The 17,325-nt window shown below is 41.8% G+C and overlaps 1 protein-coding gene across 3 annotated transcripts in view; it reads right to left on the bottom strand.

Annotated features, from left to right (window-relative positions):
* Nucleotides 1-15,316, bottom strand: part of SLC26A7 (solute carrier family 26 member 7) — a 133,998-nt gene extending 118,682 nt beyond the window's left edge. For all 3 annotated transcript variants that reach the window (XM_074352617.1, XM_074352616.1, XM_074352618.1), the window contains exons 1-2: nucleotides 15,184-15,316; nucleotides 14,732-15,041 (exon numbers count right to left, since the gene is read on the bottom strand). In XM_074352617.1, the coding sequence (XP_074208718.1) occupies nucleotides 14,732-14,924 (193 nt within the window). In that variant the 5' untranslated portion in view covers nucleotides 14,925-15,041; nucleotides 15,184-15,316. The remainder of the gene's footprint in view (nucleotides 1-14,731; nucleotides 15,042-15,183) is intronic.
* Between the last annotated feature and the right edge of the window lie 2,009 nt (nucleotides 15,317-17,325).

Raw genomic sequence — 17,325 nt, 5'->3', positions numbered from 1 at the left:
TACCAAGGCCCTGGTCTCCTGGTCTTGACGTAGGTCAATTGGAAGGACTTCTTCCTTGTCATCTCCATCTTTTAGTATTTTTAATAAAGAAGATGTCACTTAAGTATATTAAGTACATTAAGTATATTGTATATAAAGTATATTAAGTATATTCAAGTATATTGTAATTTTCAGAGGAAAAAAAAAGAAGAAATCCCTTAGCTTTAGTGACAGAATCACACAAGTAAACATCAGACCATGAACATGAGATTATACCACTCTCCAGGATGTGACGGTTTAAATTATTTCAAAAAATGGATTATATACAGCTCTGCATGGGTTAACTTCCTGTTTAAAGACAATCAAGCTATTTCTGGAGAGGATTTGTTAGCCAGTCTACTGATTCCTCCTCAAGTGGTTACGTGCACAAGAGCAAACAGGAAGGCCCACGTGAAAATAAGGCAACAGGAGCAGAGGAAAGGCATCCACAGCTCATCTCTGCTCTGAACAAAACCAAGCAGGGCCTGTCTGAGCAGAGTGTGGAGAGCTGCAGCCAGGCTGGCGCTCCTCTCTTGCCACGTGGTACAGCCTTAGAGAAGGAGGCAGCCTGGCCGCACAAGATGGTGCCAGGGCGATGATGGTGATGCTTCTCTCTGCACAGAGTCACCCTCCAGCAACACCGCAGGGAAATGAGACAGAGGTGTGCACACTCATGCACAGAGTACCTGCAGGGGTTAAATGAAACCTGTCCAGCAACTGACACCAGTGATAGCTGAGATTCAAAGAAAGGTTCTAAGTCCCTATTCTTGGCAAACCTGGGAGGGTATCCTTGACATTTTATAAGATATCTAGAATTTCTCTAATTTAATTATTTTGAAAGATTTCTTGCAAAACTGGTATTCTCCATCTTCTTACCTTACACTTATCGTCAAGTTGCTGAGTTAAAACCTAGAGGTTAAAAAAAAAAATCTGCCTAAAATTAAACACCTACTGTGTGCCAGGCCTTGAGATACATTAGTTAACAACCCAGATAAAAATCTCCACATCTCTAGCGTTTACTTATAGGAGACAGAAGATGATAACACTAATCACATTAAAATAACAGCATTTACTGAGCGTTTCTTTTGTACTAGATTCTCCCCCGAGCACTTTTATTTTCTCTCCTTTACTCTCCAGAGCAACTCTGTGCACTAGGTATTATCATCCTTGTTGTGCGTATACGGAGACTGAATCTCAGAGCAGCTAAAGAGCTCGTCCAAGCGATGCATCTGGAATTCAAAACCGAGGTCTGACTGTTGTCCTGCAAGTGCTCATAAAGCTCTTACTGTGCATCCAGATCCACACTAAATTCCGTGAGAGACACAGAGGAACACGGAATATGAGCTTAAGGTCCTTGCCTGAAATAACCACCGCCCAACATTAAACAGTTGTATGTGCAGATTATATAAACAGTGTAGTCAAAGTTCAGAAAAATTAAAGAAATTATAAGAGATATAATCACAGAAACTTCTATTGGAAAATTATCATTTATAAAAGTGTCGGTTGAAGGATGGACAAAATTTTTTACAAGTTTTTCCCACAAGTTGCCCAACATTCTTGAAAAGTTGTGAAGCACTTTGTTCTGGGACAACATTTAGTCATTGATGATATTTTCTAGGGCCCTCTTGCTGAATTTCACATTTTTGGTTTCTAAGCATTATTCCCGTTGTCCTGGGAACTCGCTGTTTCATACACACATTTTACCCTGTCAACCACACCTTTCTTAAAGCTCTTGCCCATTGGCTCCCCGAGCACCGTGATGTCCATGGACCGTGATGTCCGTGTTCTAATTCCCCTCTGCTAGCTCCTCGGCCACTTAAACATCAGTGTTTCCCAAGGCTTCTTCCATTCTGACTCCTCTTTTCATCCTACAGATTAACCATGATTATCCCGTCCAATCCCATGACTGATGGCAGACTTGGGACTGGATGGGATAATCATGGTTAATCTTAATGTATCTTAATAATATCTCTCCTAAACCCCAGGCCCAGACGAACATCAGCCAGTGATCCCTCAGGTACTCACATAACAAATCCAAAATGAAAATTGTTAATTGTTTACTTTGATCCCTCCCACCACCAATCCTCCCATAACAACAAAACAATATGCATTAGAAACAAAACAAAAAAACAAACAAAAACGCTGGTGGTTCTTTGTTTATTTATGACCTTTCTCAGAAAACTGCATCATCACCCATCTAGTCACCCAATCAGAAACCTGCAAGTTATGAAAACGTTCTCTCTTTCTCCCTTTTCCATCTTCACATGGCAGAGCACGCTGATCACCTCATCTCTTCCATTTAATACCTGTGGATTCCGTCTTACTGCCACTACTTCTGCCTGTCTTTGTTCAAAGCACAGTGTTTTCTCTCCTGAATAGAATTTCTCCTAACATCCCCTAATTAGCTTCTTGCCTGTCAAGTATGTCATATAAGCTGCCATCAGCGTGTTTATTCTGTAACACAAACATTTGTCACTGCCTGGCACCCCTCAAGACCCACCAATGCTCTCCATCACCCTAGGAAGCACACCCAAACACCTTTTCCATGTTCTTCAAGAAGGCTTTTATCATCCAGACTCTGCTAACCTCTCCAGCTACAACTCCCACCAAACCAGGTCACTGACGAGCATTTAAACAAACTATGTTCTTTTATTCTTCTTTTCACTGCATATTTTTCTTCTATCTTTAGTGTCCTTCATCTGGGGGCTAACTGGGAAACTCTAGTTATGAGCCTTCAAGATTCAGTTACAGTTTAATTTCCTCTTGAAACCCTCCTTGACTACCAGTCTCATCTCCACTCCAGGAAGAGCTGACAACACCATCCATGCTGTCACTGCAGCTTGTATAGTCCTCATTTGTACAGCCTATCAAAATTATCATAATTACTTGCTTTTGCGTCCAGGGTTCCAATTATATTGTGACATCTACTGTTAAAGAAGATAGTAAGAATTACTTCCATTTATAAGTAAAGCAGCACGTGTGTCCCTTTCAGGGAGCTCCAATAAACACAGAACGCGTCCTAGGAATAGAGCAGCACGTTTACCCAAAGCAGCAAAGATTATGAGAAGAACAAAGGATCAAAGCAAGTGAAGGTCCTGATTATCAGGTGGATGAAGGCGCACGCGAGGTTAAGTGGTCAAGAAGGTTATGAAGAGTTCAGGAAATGAGGTTAATAAGCAGTTCATTGCAGAACTCGGTCCCAACTCAGGATGCTGAATGCCAGGAGGTGCTGACCACAGAGGGCAGAGCATGACTGGGGGCTTCGAGGCCTCTCGTAGGTCCTGGCACCCTTTCCCCTTGAACACCACAGCCGGGTAAAGCCGGCCAGGAACGGCCCCAGGGCACGTGTTGGCGGGGTCTGTTTGAAGACCGCACTAGACCTGCGGCCAGCAGTTCACACTAACTGCTGGCTGGTGCCGTCCTCCCCTGCTTCTCCTCGCCAGGCAGGTGAGTCTTCTCACTGCCTCCCATGGGCTCAAGCCCACCTACCAACTTTGACGCCTGTTCATATACCGGGTAGAAAATGAGAAAAAAAACTGTAATCTGTCCATACTGCTGGCTCCCTAGACTGTAACTCAGACGCCTTTTACCCAGAATCTAGGACCCAGGTACTAATCCTGAGTTGCTCTTACACTGTGCCTGAGCTTCTGACACTCCATCTTCCAGTTTTGCCTTTTGTGTTCCGGTCCCACTGGCTGACACCCACGTGCGAACCGGCATACTCTCAGGCTGAGTCTGCATGCCGTAGCTAACCTCCCTGGACCCGACCTCAGTTCTAACCTTTCAAATATCTTGATTCTGTCCCCCTCTCTCCAGCCACAGGGCCACACCTCAGCTCACGTGGCTGAGCAGGTCTCAGACTCCTTCTCTGCACCTTCACCCACGTCCCCCACCCAAGAGGAGGGCTGCTGACTGGAGGGGTCAAAGTTGAACACTCTGAAGACACTTAAAGAACGTGTCCATATGTGTATGTTTTTTGCTTTTCTACTGTCTCTTCATCCTTACTACTGATACGACAAAGAAAGCTCAGGGCCCGTGTCAAGGTCAGCTCTGATATGTCTCTTTTCTTCCCATAAGCACATCCAGATCTTAGCTTTGTAAGAAAAAAAGGAAATAGCATTTCAATATCAGGCCGAATTTGTTTTGCTCCACCCCAGCTTTGCTAGATCTATGCTTTAAACACTAACTCAGCTGATAAAGTGGGACACAGTCCCCGAACATTACCTGTGTAGATAGTTCCCTTGAGATCCTCTCCAGGGAAAGTGTGACTGGCAGGACTTGAGTTCTTAAAATTCCATTTCGTATAATGCCATGTGTCTGTAGCTAGTCAAGCCTTGCCAGCTTTCTAAGACTATCACTTCTCTGTCCTGCCCCCGTGTTCACCACCAAAATACTCACTTCACGTGATGTTACAGAGAGAGGATCGTACAGCGCCCTTCAGGTTTCCAAACAAAAACACAGACTCCTTTGGCAGCAGCCTGGGTTATACAGATCCACTCAGAAAGTGGCTGAAACCAATACTCCACAAGCTTTCATTAAGAAAATGTCCCCACCCTTACGTACCCACAACACAGCAGCTTCAAGATTGAAATAACAAGATGACATTCTCATATGCTTTTGTGCAAATTTCTGAGGAAGGAAAAAAAAAAATAAGGCCCTTTTGGGCTGGATTTTTGTCTTATTCTTCTCTCTTTCCAAGAACATGGCAAAAGACTGTGCATTTTTTCAAGCAGTTTTAAAAACAGAAATGAATAAAGAACCCTAGGAAGACAAATTAGTATTCTTGAAAACAAAGAAATTAGGTGGTAGTAAGCACTTCCAAGGATTACATAGAAGAAACCAAATGTGAACTGTATGGGTGATGGTAAAAGCAACTTCCCTCTGGCAGCCGGTTTATGGCGGTCTTAGCAGCGTTATTAGCAAACCACAGTATAACCAGCTGTCTGGTCCACAGCAGCAGTGGCTCGGGGTTAAGCGGTATCACAAATGGGTCTCTCAGGGTAAATTTACACGTATTCAAGAAACACAACCGTATGAAAACAAAATTCCTATTGACACACATTCTCTTGCTTCGCAGACAGGTATTGCTAATCAGAGATCATTGATTCTAATCCTAGAGGGGTTCAGGCAAATTACATCATGCTTTCCTACCGCAGCTTGTTATGAGGGAGCTCATAAGAGTGAAAATAATTACCATGCTCAGACAGCTGCATGAGCAACAGACCTACAGGCTTAATATTAGAAACAGTAAGAGGTTAAAAGTTTCCATGGGGAGAGTGGCCGCCAGGAGTGGGCCAGGAAAGCCCTACCCCATCATATCAGTTATGATTTTTCTTTCACTGTCAAGAAACATTTGAGTACCTACTATGTGCCGAATACATTGACAGAAGCTGAAAGGGTTTCCTAGGATTCAGGACATTCATTGCTAAAATCAGGAAGGTTGGTCACCTTAGACAGTAAATAATCCCTGCCCTCAAGGAACTTATAGCTTGGAAGAAAAATCAAATATAAATCCAAAATGAATGTGGCAGAGTTAGTTAAGAGGACAAGTGAGGGTAAAATGGGAAAACAAAATCGAGGTATCAAGCAGTTTCTGAAAGCCCATAGTTCTCAGCCTTAGCTGCTCATTTTACTTCATTTTTTATCATTAATTGAGGAAGCTGAGGTGCAGAACATTATATGTCTGCCCTAAATTCCTCAGAGGTTTCGATTTAATTGGTCTGGGGCAAGGGCATGGATATTTTTTTAAGTGCCAAAAGAGATTATAATATGCAGCCAAGGTTGGGAATGACTGAGCTAAACCCAGTCTGAAATGTGCTAAGATATAACCAGGTGAAGGGGGCCGGGGGAGAAACATTATCCACGTAAGTGGAATCAGTATGTGCAAATGTCCTGAGGTAAAACAAGCATGCTCCATTAGAACACTACGAGCAGTTCAGTGTAACCAGAACACAGGATGAAGACAAGAACAGACGTGAGATCCAGATATTGAAGAGTCTGGAAGAACATTTTCAGAAGTTCAATCCTGCCTTTTAAACAGTGTTTGCTTTTTATATAAAATATCTATCTTGTTCTTTTAAATGCTTTGATCGGTTTGAACCATCAAGGTGTCCTTGAGTTGAGTTTGAGAATATCCTGCTCTGAATCTGAGGAGGATGAATAACAGGCGTGAAGGCGTATTCATATAAAAGGACAGGGTGTGTTGGGGAACACAAGGACAAACTGCAAAGTCCATGACCTCACACTGGGTTCAGGCACCAGTCAACTTCAGGAATATTAGCCCTTTGCTGTGAAATAATTTGATTTAAATGAAGGGAAAAACTCTCGATTTCAAAATGAAGTCTTGTAATATGTATACATTGGCTCCCAACATTATACAAGCCAAAAACAAAAACAAACAAACAAAAAAAACACACACACACACACCTGCGGTTTCAGTTCCAGGGAGGTATCTGGAGCGCCAGGGAGCCACGAGGGAAAGGATGAGGAGGAAGACAGTAGGGGAAGTGGGAGACACCAATGAGATGGTGTGAAGCAAGGGTGCTGTAAAGAGTGAAATAGCAAATTAAAAAGCCCTTTGTAATGGTGTGGCTGAAGGAAGTTAAAACAAAGATTCCCACCATCTAATTCAAATTTTTTATTGTAGTTTGAAAACAGATAATCAAGGGACAAAATTATAAATAAGAAGACATTCTAACTGGCAAGAAATGAATAATGCTGGCTTTTTATTAAGCTTGGAGTATGGACTCAGGAGTTAGACGCACATTTAAATACTCCCTCTGCTTTATAGAAACCGTATTACCTTGCACTGCAGGCGACCTAAGCAGCCTTCCTCCATCTGTAAAATATAAATAATTATTATGAAGATTCAATGGTGGGGGGAGGGTGAAGCTCAGTGGTAGAGCGCATGCTTAGCGTGCACGAGGTCCTGGGTTCAATCCCCGGTACCTCCATTAAAATAAGTAAATAAACCTAATTAACTCCCCCTCCAAAAAAACAAACAATTCCCAGGAAATAAAAACAGAATCTGGGTGATAAAATAAAGTCTAGAAATAATTAATTAACTAATTTTTAAAGAAAGATTCAATGGTATAGCACGCAACAACTGTTTAACAGAGTTTGTGGCACATTTTAAGCACTTAGCAAATATTGCAACATCAACTATTACCAAAGAGGTTGCCACAAGGAAGTGGGCATCAGATATACTCGAAAGACATTAAAAGGGAAGAATTTATGGAACTCGGTTAGTTGAACATGGCTGAAAGGGGAAACGGCAGCACCGGTCCCTACCAGACTTCCGGCCGACAACTGAGCGGATGGGAGTGGCTTCCAGCACAATAAAGAATAGAGGATAAGGACCGTTTTCCCTTTTATTGCTCCCTAGCTTTTAGGAAGGTCTCATACTGACATTTCGTCCTGTGTCCCCTCTGCCGCATGGTGAAAGCTATCGTGGACGCTCAGGCCAGTGTGAAAGCGCATCCCCCCTCCGTCCGCCCCCGCCCTCGGCTAGTCCAGCAGGGGGCGCGCGAGGCTCTCAGGGCACAGAGCGGGCGCTCCAGCACCAGGACTTCTTCCCGCCGGCGCAGCCCTCCTCCCTCTCACGCTGAAGCGCTGGGTTTTACTTTACCCAGGAAGGCGTCCTGTCGTCCCGGGAAGGGGCCGCCTGAGGGGCTGTTGGGAAGGGAGGCCTGGGGGGTCGCGCTGCCCCGTGTCAGCCCCAGCCCCACTCAGCGTACGGCTCTTGCACGCAAAGCAAGCTGGAGCGCAGAAGGCAGCGGGGACAAGGGGTGGGGCCTGGCAGGTTTGCATTTCAGTCCCTCTTAGCCGCCCTAGAATTGGGGGCAGGTCACCCACTGTTCTGAGCCTCAAATTCCTCTTCTCATGAAAAAAAGAGCAGAAATATAATGGATGATACTGTCTACCTTGCTGGATTTTATAAGATGAGGAACAATTTGTGCAACACCTTTAAATTTTAATAACATTCAAATGTATAGTTAAGGTGATTAGAAGTAACCCAACTTAAACCTAATGAACAACAAAAAGTGTCTGCACACGCAAGTGAATAGTCAGACATGTACTAGCCAGCATTGCGACTCAGTTTCCCTCTGCTGTGCCCTTTGCTGAGCTGGCTTCATTTTCAGGCTTTGGAGACTCAGGGGAGCTACAGGTGCATATCATCCTTACTGTCGGTAGCTCCAGCACAAAGGAAGATGCCTTTTCCCTTCTTCTTGAAAGGTTCCACACATGTCCAAGGGTCCGGGCTGACTGGACCACTCAGGTCATTTGTATCGCCCATCACCGTATTTAAATTAAGAAATGACTGGTCTGTTGTGTCGTAAATCCAAACCCTTGTGCCTAGGAGGGAGATGCCATCATTGAGCCAGTCCCTGCCAGGTGTGCGGTGCTAATTATCAAGACGAGCCACAAGTCTTCACCTGGACCAGTATCTGGCTGCAGCTCTCAACACTGCTGCACATTAACATCTGGGACAATTGAAAAAGAAGAAACAAAATGCCTTCATGTCTGGGAACTACTCCCAGAAAAAAACTTGATTTAATTGCTTGAGACAGGACCCAGGCATCAATGTTCTTTTAGGTCCCAAGGTGGTTCCAGCGGGATTCCGAAGCTGAGAATCCTGGATGGGGGGTGGGGGGGGGTGGGGGGGATGGGCTTAGTTTACTGATCAGCCTGGATCCAAAATTAGAACGTCACCTAAACCATGTTATACGAAAAATGGAGGCAGGGTTGTTCCTCCGAACAAATCCAAGGCATAATTACTAAAAGAAGCAGGGGTGGATCCTAGCTGGCAAAAACAGAAGCCTGCTACCAGACAGGCCGCACACCTTCCCTTCACAACCACTGCCAGTCTGTTTTGCAGATCTTCCCAAGGTTTACACTCTAAAACTTCTTGACCCTCCAGAATGGAAGGTTATGGTTCTTCCATGTGAACAGGTCTAAATATTACAGGGAGTATTATTCTAACTACAGGATTATATAAATATCCATTTAATATACAAACCACCGTAATTTTACTTTTAAGGAAAAAAAAGGGAAATTGGAAATCCTGAATGAAGCCTCTTGCTATGGGTGAGAGCATGAATCATGGAATGAGGGGAAATGGAGAAGCAAAAAGCTAGCAGAGTATTCCTGGCTTCTGGGTACATTTTTATGGAGTCAGGGCAAGTATATTTTAGATTTATTTAGCCATATTTAGCTGCCATTCTTCCTGGAGAAAAGTTCCTAGATATAATAAACTATTGTAGTCTCTCTATATTATGATCTATGCCTTTACAGTGGTTCAGGGGGTGAGGTTAGAGAGATGCAGCCATGCTTGGATTCTGAGTCCTCAAGGCTACGACCATGGCCACGCAGGGAAAAATTCTCAGACAAGCCTTGAATCTTCACAGTGCAGTCTGCTTCAGGAATTTCCACATGTCACTAAGCTGCCCGCAGCAGTGCAGCGAAGATCAGCTTCCACACATTTTGGTGCCCGCGTTGCCACAAGCTCTACATAATTATAAGGAACCTCCATCTCTTGTCTGTGGCCCAGAGCACTGCGGTTTGAACACCACGCAACCCTACAGCAGCATAAAATTTTCATGGTCTGGCAACAAAAATTCTAGGTGATCCTTTGGAACGCAAGTCAAAACAGTCTCATGTTCGTCCTCAGCGGGATTCGGTTCTTATATAGCAAGTCATGCGTTTTAGGTCTCCACCCTGTCTCCGTGCTTGAGCTTTCAGACTGAAAACAAGGGCTGTATTTCCCCCAAGTGGTCACCCAGGATAGAGCGTGAACCACTCTAGAGACCAGAGTCGCCTACGGCTTCGCTTGCCGACCACGCTGGTGACATGTGTGGGTCAATGACATGCTCTGGAAGGTTCGTCTTCAAACTGCACTCTGTTGTGAAGTCCCACAGTACGTCAGTCAGGGAACATTGTGGTAGATGCCAGCTATAATGGCTCTGACCTGATGTTAGTAGTGGGAGCTCCCAATGGTTCTTAATATTTTAAAAAACAAAAATCATTTCTGAGAAATATTTGAACATGGTGAAAGAATGATTTAGGTTCACTTTTTTCCTTTGAAATGAGCACATCTACACTTATATTTATTTCCTTTGGGGAATAAATATTCCCTTCGGGGACCCCTTTAGTAGTCCAGTGCAGCCTATAAACTCCTTCCCAGAACAGTCTTAAAATAAGTAACAGAAAAATACATAGGATTATAAAGAAAGGAAGTAGGTTCACAGACCTGAAGGGCCTGTGGATGTAAGTTAAGAACCTAATCTTACATAATCTCTCTTAAAGGTTCTATTGAAGAGTAAGTTCAAGGCATTTCAACACAACATGTTAGAAAGGGGAGACAACTTCAGACACTCAGAGAGCTAGGCAGGTAATTACAGGGCTGCTAGGAGGAAGGGCGGTAGCAGGTGTGTGAACGGTGGGAGATGTGGCAAGATGCAAAGCGCATGCCCTGCCTCCAGGGGGAGCCAGCGGATTTTTGCCAAATAGGAGTGTGGGCCCCATGTGGCCATGTATTTCCCTTTTTGCAAAGGAAGCCAGGCGTCTAGATTTTCATATAAACTACACACGTGTGTTAATGTTGGCTGGAGAAAAAAAATCAAACACAAAGGAAACAGACAAATCTTTCACCGGATTTGTCTGGAGGGCTACAAGTTTATAACTTCAGGAAAGTAAGAGGAGTTGGAAGACATTAATTACTCATAGTTTATATTTTTTACTATCAATATACTTATTACACTTATTTTGAAAACATAAGAATTAATTTAAATTTAATTTCCTTCCTAGAGGGCAGCATGTTATCAGAGAACAGCTGGAGGCTTCAGGAGCTAAATTGTTTACTTAATGCTCATGAGAAACATGTGTTGAAAACCTATCGTCTATGCACTGGGCAATATACAAGTTGGCAGGAATATAAAGACTAAGACATTGCTTCCAAAGCTTACACACCAGTGGGTAAAGAGCTGTACCGAAAATTCACAATACAATACAGAGATATGTGAAAGGAACAAAGGGAGTGGGAGGTAAGAAAGCATTCATCTTTCCCAGGAGACTGGGAGGGGCTCCCAGAGGAAAAATCTCTCTGAATAGACCTTTGTATCAGGGGGCCCAGGTTATTAATGATCTAGTGGGTTATTCTGAAGAACTGGGCTTCCATCTTAGAGGAAACAGAGGTTACTGAAGAATTCTGAGCAGGGAAGTGATGTGTTTAGATTTTTGTGATCATCCTGGCTGCAGTGTGGAATGGCCTACAGGAGGGGACAGAGTAGAGAATGAAGACCCACCAGATATGATTTCAGCAGTTTAGTGAACTAGGGAAGTAAGGAGCAGGGGCCATGAAGTAAGATTACTTGGCTGGAAAGATAGTTAGGGCATAGAAACAACAGCCCCTGGTGGCTGATCGCACACCAGTGTGTAGAAGGGCAACAGAGAGGGAAGGGTGGACAGCGACGTGAGACCCTCCATGAGAGGTCGCTGGCCCTGGAGCAGGAACACTGGGCTCACAGCCTCTCTTCTGGCACGTGTGCTGTGTGACTTTCAGCAGGCTCTCCGCCCTCTCTGAGCCCCGCTCGTCTGCATACGTCAAGTGCTCGTTCAGGCGTTCTCATTTGTGCCTAAAATTTGCTGTTGTTATTATTTATTGTCATAATTCTCTTCAGGGTGGTGGTGTCATTCAGTTTGTTTGTTTTAGAAGACGCATGTTGCATCTGAAGTGCTTTTAGAGGATTCTAGGTCTGTATAGTGGAATATGTGGGTTTCAGGTTGAGAAGAAAGCTTCACTGTTAGTCCAGCGATGGCGGTTAGCGCCTCTTGTGCAGATGAAATTGCTTAAGGCATTTCCAGAGAAGAAGACCCAGAGTCTGAGTGTCCAGGACACTGATGTGTAATGGGTAAGACGGAGCAGGAGACGAGAGCAAAGTCTCATAACAAGGCCAGAGAGGCGGTAGGTAAACAAAAGAGACGTGTCCAAAGCCCAGAAGAAGACACGGTTTTAGAAAGAGCACAGTCAGCAGAGCAAACACTGTAGATGGACCAGTTACGATGATGACTTGACAAGGCTCTGTATTGGACAACTGGAAAACCTTCAATAAAGTGATTTAAAGTGTCTCCTTGGTATCTGACTTGTAGAAAACTTTCCAACGTTGGTTTCCATCATCCTTAATTTTAAATGCATTTCTAGAGAAAGAGCTAAACACAACTACTAGACTGAACTGCATAATTTCCCATATTTGTAGGTTAGAAAATACTGAATTCAACAATTTCTTATAATTCAATTGTGCTGAGTAACTGAAAGTCTGCTTCAAAGATCAGTAGAGTTAAAGCACGTATTTGTTTCTTATTGTCTGTGTGATGATGCAACAGCAAAAATTACCCTTCTCTAATTTTTCTTAAAGAAATGGAGCTGATGATGATTGCCAATACTGTATCATGCACATAGAAGGTAATGATATCTAGATACCTCCCTTACTCTGCGTTCTACTGCACCTATTTCCCTAGCCACTCTGCCTTGGTGTCTAAAACCTACAGGGGTGACGCATAAACGCAAGGGTAATTTGAAGGAAAGGATATTTGCACCTTTCCAGAGAAGTGCCTTCTGTTACTAATAACGTTGGTATTACGAAAACGTCTATTTATTTTGACAGTGTAGAGTATAAAGCATAAAATGTTGAGTGTTGGCTTTGGAATCAAGTCCTGACTCTACCACTTATCAGGTACAAGGTCCAGGGAAAATTATTTACTTTCCTAAGCCCCCACTCTATCATATGGGAAATGGAAGACTGCTGTCTCTTGGGGTTTGTTGGGTTAGGGGAAGATAATGTTTATAAGGGGTTTAGCACAGTGCCCCTTACAACAAATGATAGCTTATGACATTCACCCGTGGTGGGTAAACATGAGAAAGTTTGAGAGAATGTTTTTTTTAAAGAATAGTTACTTTTAGAAAAATTAGCCTTTCCCTATACCAACAAAAACCTTTAAGTTCTTTCTAGCAATGTAGGCTTCCTTGCCCAATCACTGGGAGCCTTCCAAGAGAACCAACAGCCAGATGAACAACTTCCAAGGCAGAAGAGCTGAGGAAAGTTTGTGCTTCTCATCAGTTGGGGGCTGGCCAATGTATTTCTTCATGACCAATGATACACACGACCAATGATACACACGACTCATAAAACAAAAGCTCTCAGTATCCATGCCCAAAGAAAAGCCAGTTAGCTACCAAAGACACAAACAGTAACACCAATGATGTGTCACAGGGATCTTTATCATATCCCCAAATTTTCTTATGAACCTGATATGTCACAAAGATGAAAAGCAAATTATTTTATTATTTTTTTAAAATATATTTATCTTTGGCTTTCCATTAAATTAAAGCAAAATCGATTTATAAAATACACTGAAAAAAAAAATAAAATACACTGAAACCATCTGGTGAGAAAGCCCTTGTTAATAAGTTCGTCCCCTTAGTTTCTAAGCACACGGCAGCATCTCATTTTGAAATTACAACTGAATAAAAACAAGCCTAAAAGTGCCCTAACCTATTATTTACATGGCACTTTTATGAAACACTATTATGCTTTGCTATTGGCAAAATGGTCATTAAAAATGTAACAGAAGACTACTCAGGGAAATGGAATCCCATAAAGCATGACAGCATTACGGATCGTAGTAAAGCCACCAGTACAGATGTTCCTAATCACACCAAAAACACAAACGCACAAACCAGTTTGTTCCGGCTACAGAATAATTCAATTAGAAAAGTGCTTATAATTTAACAGTATGAATAACAGTTCAAGCCAGGGAGGTAGTGAAACTGCAAGGAAATATAAACCTACAGAGTCCGTGCCAAGGAACGTTTTACAAATTCTCAAGGCTGAGAAACCAGTTCCTTCCCTTGCTACAGTTAGGAAATCATTATCTGCATCAGTTTTTAAAAATACGATGAATGTGCCTTTAAGGAAAATACACACACACACAAACACACAAATGCTCACACGCTGCACGAACATTAGCTACCTAACAGCTTTCAGCAAGGAAAACACCTATCCAAATTCAGAATATCATTTAGAATCTGCTTGGGGAAAGTTAAAATCAGCCTTCGCACTGGTTTAAATTTCTTCTTGAGAAATAAACAGAACGTAATGTGATACAGAATTAAATCAGCATGCACAGTAAAACATAAACTCTAAGGACATACAGGATTCTCTTTGCAAATAATGATCTTGGCAAAGAGCCTCCTTTATGTACAGAAAGCTCTGTTCCTTGCTTATAGCAACTCTCAAGGCTACAACAGGTAATTGTGTGCTGCTAATTGGGTTTAAAATGATGTATTCAAGCCACGAGATATTTTATAGCTTGATTTTCAGCTTAAGTAGGAAACTATTTCAGCAAGGTCAAACTATAAAAGCTCATTCTCCCGCAATTATTGATCTTTTACTCACATAGTATGAATTTTAACATTTCAAATATGTAATGTCATTCAAAAATTGGTTCAATGCTCAATAGCTATCAAAAAATAGCAAAAGAAAAAGACAAACTAGGAACACGTTTGCATACAGATGTTCAATGTGCTTGTTACCCCAAAGTTAATTCAAATCAATTTCATTAGCTAAATGGTAGATCTTAGGTAGCAATACTTCTCCAAGAAAGCAAAGTGAAATCAAACCTGCATAAAACAGGAAAATCAAACGCCATACATTACCTTGTGTCACCTGTTGAACTGCCAGCATTATCCCAGACACGGTGTCTGGAAGCAAATTTTCTTTCAGATTGTAACGTGTTGCCCATTCCAAAATAGGCAGCCGCCTTCTACACCACTGCTTAAAGTCTTCACAGTGTGGGGTATGCATCTTGGTCCAGAGCACACTTCTCTTTTTCCTTTTTGCCCCTGTCATTTTTCAGATTCCCTCTTGTAGAAGTAAACTTCTTTAAACAAGAGAAAAAAAAAATCGATGCAGAACACCTCCTTTCAATGCCAGGCTCCAACTGGTCTGTGGTTCACAATGTCAAAGCTATCCAGAAAACAAATCAAAAAAAAAAAAAAAAAAGGAGAGAGGGAGAGAGATTAACAGACGCACTTAAACATGTGCAGCCAGGCTGCATGTCTTATTACGGTACAGCTAATTATTCTAGATAAAAGATACAGATTAAAACCTTGAATTCTTGTCTGCATGAGATGGAGAAATGGTTCCTGTTCGTGTCATATTTTTCTGATCTTGGAAAAGTAATAGGTTCGGTGTTAAGCTGGTCTAGGGCTCTCTTGCCAGTAATTCCCCTTATATTCACTGTGGTCTTATGCTTTGGCTCAAATCCCAGTGGCTAATGAGGCAGTTCTGGGCGTGTGTTGGAAGAGGGCTGGGTTATGCTAATAAAGCTAGGAAGCATCCAGCTAGTCCAGTCTCTCCCTACAAGTTATGCAAAATCATAAGGCTGCCGGAGAGGTCTGTCTTGCAAAATATATTCAGAGAATCTAGATTGACTTCTTTAGAAAGTATTTTCTTGTAATATCAGTTCTAAAAAGTTCAGAAACATGAAAGGCATTACTAAATCCCTATCTCCCCCCCTCCCCGCCCCACCAGGAGATGAGATTATTCATTCATACAGAAACATTCAGACAGCCACTGCCCAGTCTGGGGAAGGAATTGCCAATTCTCATAAACAAACAAGTTTCATCTCCTGGGCTAAGAAAATAAGCGTACAATGAACAATTATTTGTGGCAACAGTTCCTCCCTGTCTCTGAATTGCTCATTCAGTTTCCTGACTATTTTTCTAAGTCATATAATTCTCACACTCCTATTATTACAACTGAAATTTCTGAGGAATAACATTTGGTTCATATTATTGTTTGAAGTATCCCCAACTTTATTTTTGTGCCTCTGCCCTCCTTTCACATGACTTTTGGGAGGGGGGCAGTTCTCTATTTTAGGAAGGATGTTACATTTATAACAGGACAGGCTGTCAAGGACCTTTACTTTATGGCTGTGACGCCAGCCCCCAAAAGAAAAAACCTGCGTCTGTGAGCTGCACCATTGGAATTAAACCAAAAAGCCAATATATTAACTAAAATTGTGAAGCCAAGAAAAAGAATATCATGTATATAGTTTGCTGCTGCCCTATTAATGCCTGTTTGTCCAGAGAGTAGAAGCCTGGTTTCTGGAAGTCTTTAGAATAACAGCGTACTTGGATCCCTCGGCCACTTCCAAGGCTCCCAGATGTGCTTTTTCCCAATATTTTAAAATTAAGGTGAAGAGCTACTCTCTCAGTCTTCCAAAGTGACATCACTGCCTCTCTATCTGTGCAAAAAATACCTTTCTTTTAAAATCCAATTTGGGGGGATTTTAATGCAGCAATATATGTACACTTCTATTCATGTGTACAGAATAGAAATTGCTTCGCATTTTTCTAATCGTTTACATATGTTAAACTTACAAATTTTTCATTAGTTTAGGTTGGGAGTCCCACCAGAGACTCGGTGGTAGCAATTTAGCCCTATTCTTTTGGTAGGGGGTAGGTCCATCAGATAAGTAAATCCGTTTTTAATAGAAATGCTATGTTGCTTTTTCTTCACAAACAGCAATCCAACTTTGTTTTATATACTCCACTCATTATATAAACAAATGAATTCAGAAGCTATATACAAATTGAGTATTATTTTTATAATAAAATTAAAATAAAGATAAATTTTTCAAAACATATCTAGGTCAAAAATTCAAATTTATGTTAACCAAATGAGAAAAGTAATTAAAAGCTTGACTGAAATCACCAATCAACAGCTATGATTCATGTAATTTCAATCAGAAAAAAAAAAAAAACTTTGTGTTAAATGTTAGTAACAAAGAATTCACACGAATAGGATTTTCAGAATCGAAGACGAATTTGCATAAAAGGGCCTAGGCATATTAGTGCTAGCAATTGCTCTAAAATATCCTAAGGTCAGGAGGGAGAAGAAATTAGTTTGATGAAATAGTTCAATAGTCTCTCAATAAAACACTCCTAAAAGCTAGAGTAAATCTTTCCTAAAAGTATAAATCTAGAATTCCAATTCCTGATTTTTTTTTCCAACTCCACATGCTTAGTCATCATTTCAAACACACCAACATCCCCTTTCAGAGCATGGGACCAATCATAGACTTGACTGATAACCAGCAGTATAAAAAAACCTTTGTGAAGAAATTTATTCACACCCATGACACTCTCAGTATGTTACCCAGCCCATAGAATTCAAGATTAAATGTATTTATTCAAAAGTCTCAGTCGCTAAAACTAGCTTAAAGTTCAGTCCTATGTGTCATCTC

Source organism: Camelus bactrianus, chromosome 25 (assembly GCF_048773025.1).
Source record: "Camelus bactrianus isolate YW-2024 breed Bactrian camel chromosome 25, ASM4877302v1, whole genome shotgun sequence".
Taxonomy (NCBI): Eukaryota; Metazoa; Chordata; class Mammalia; order Artiodactyla; family Camelidae; genus Camelus; species Camelus bactrianus.
This window is presented reverse-complemented; position numbering and strand designations above follow the sequence as displayed.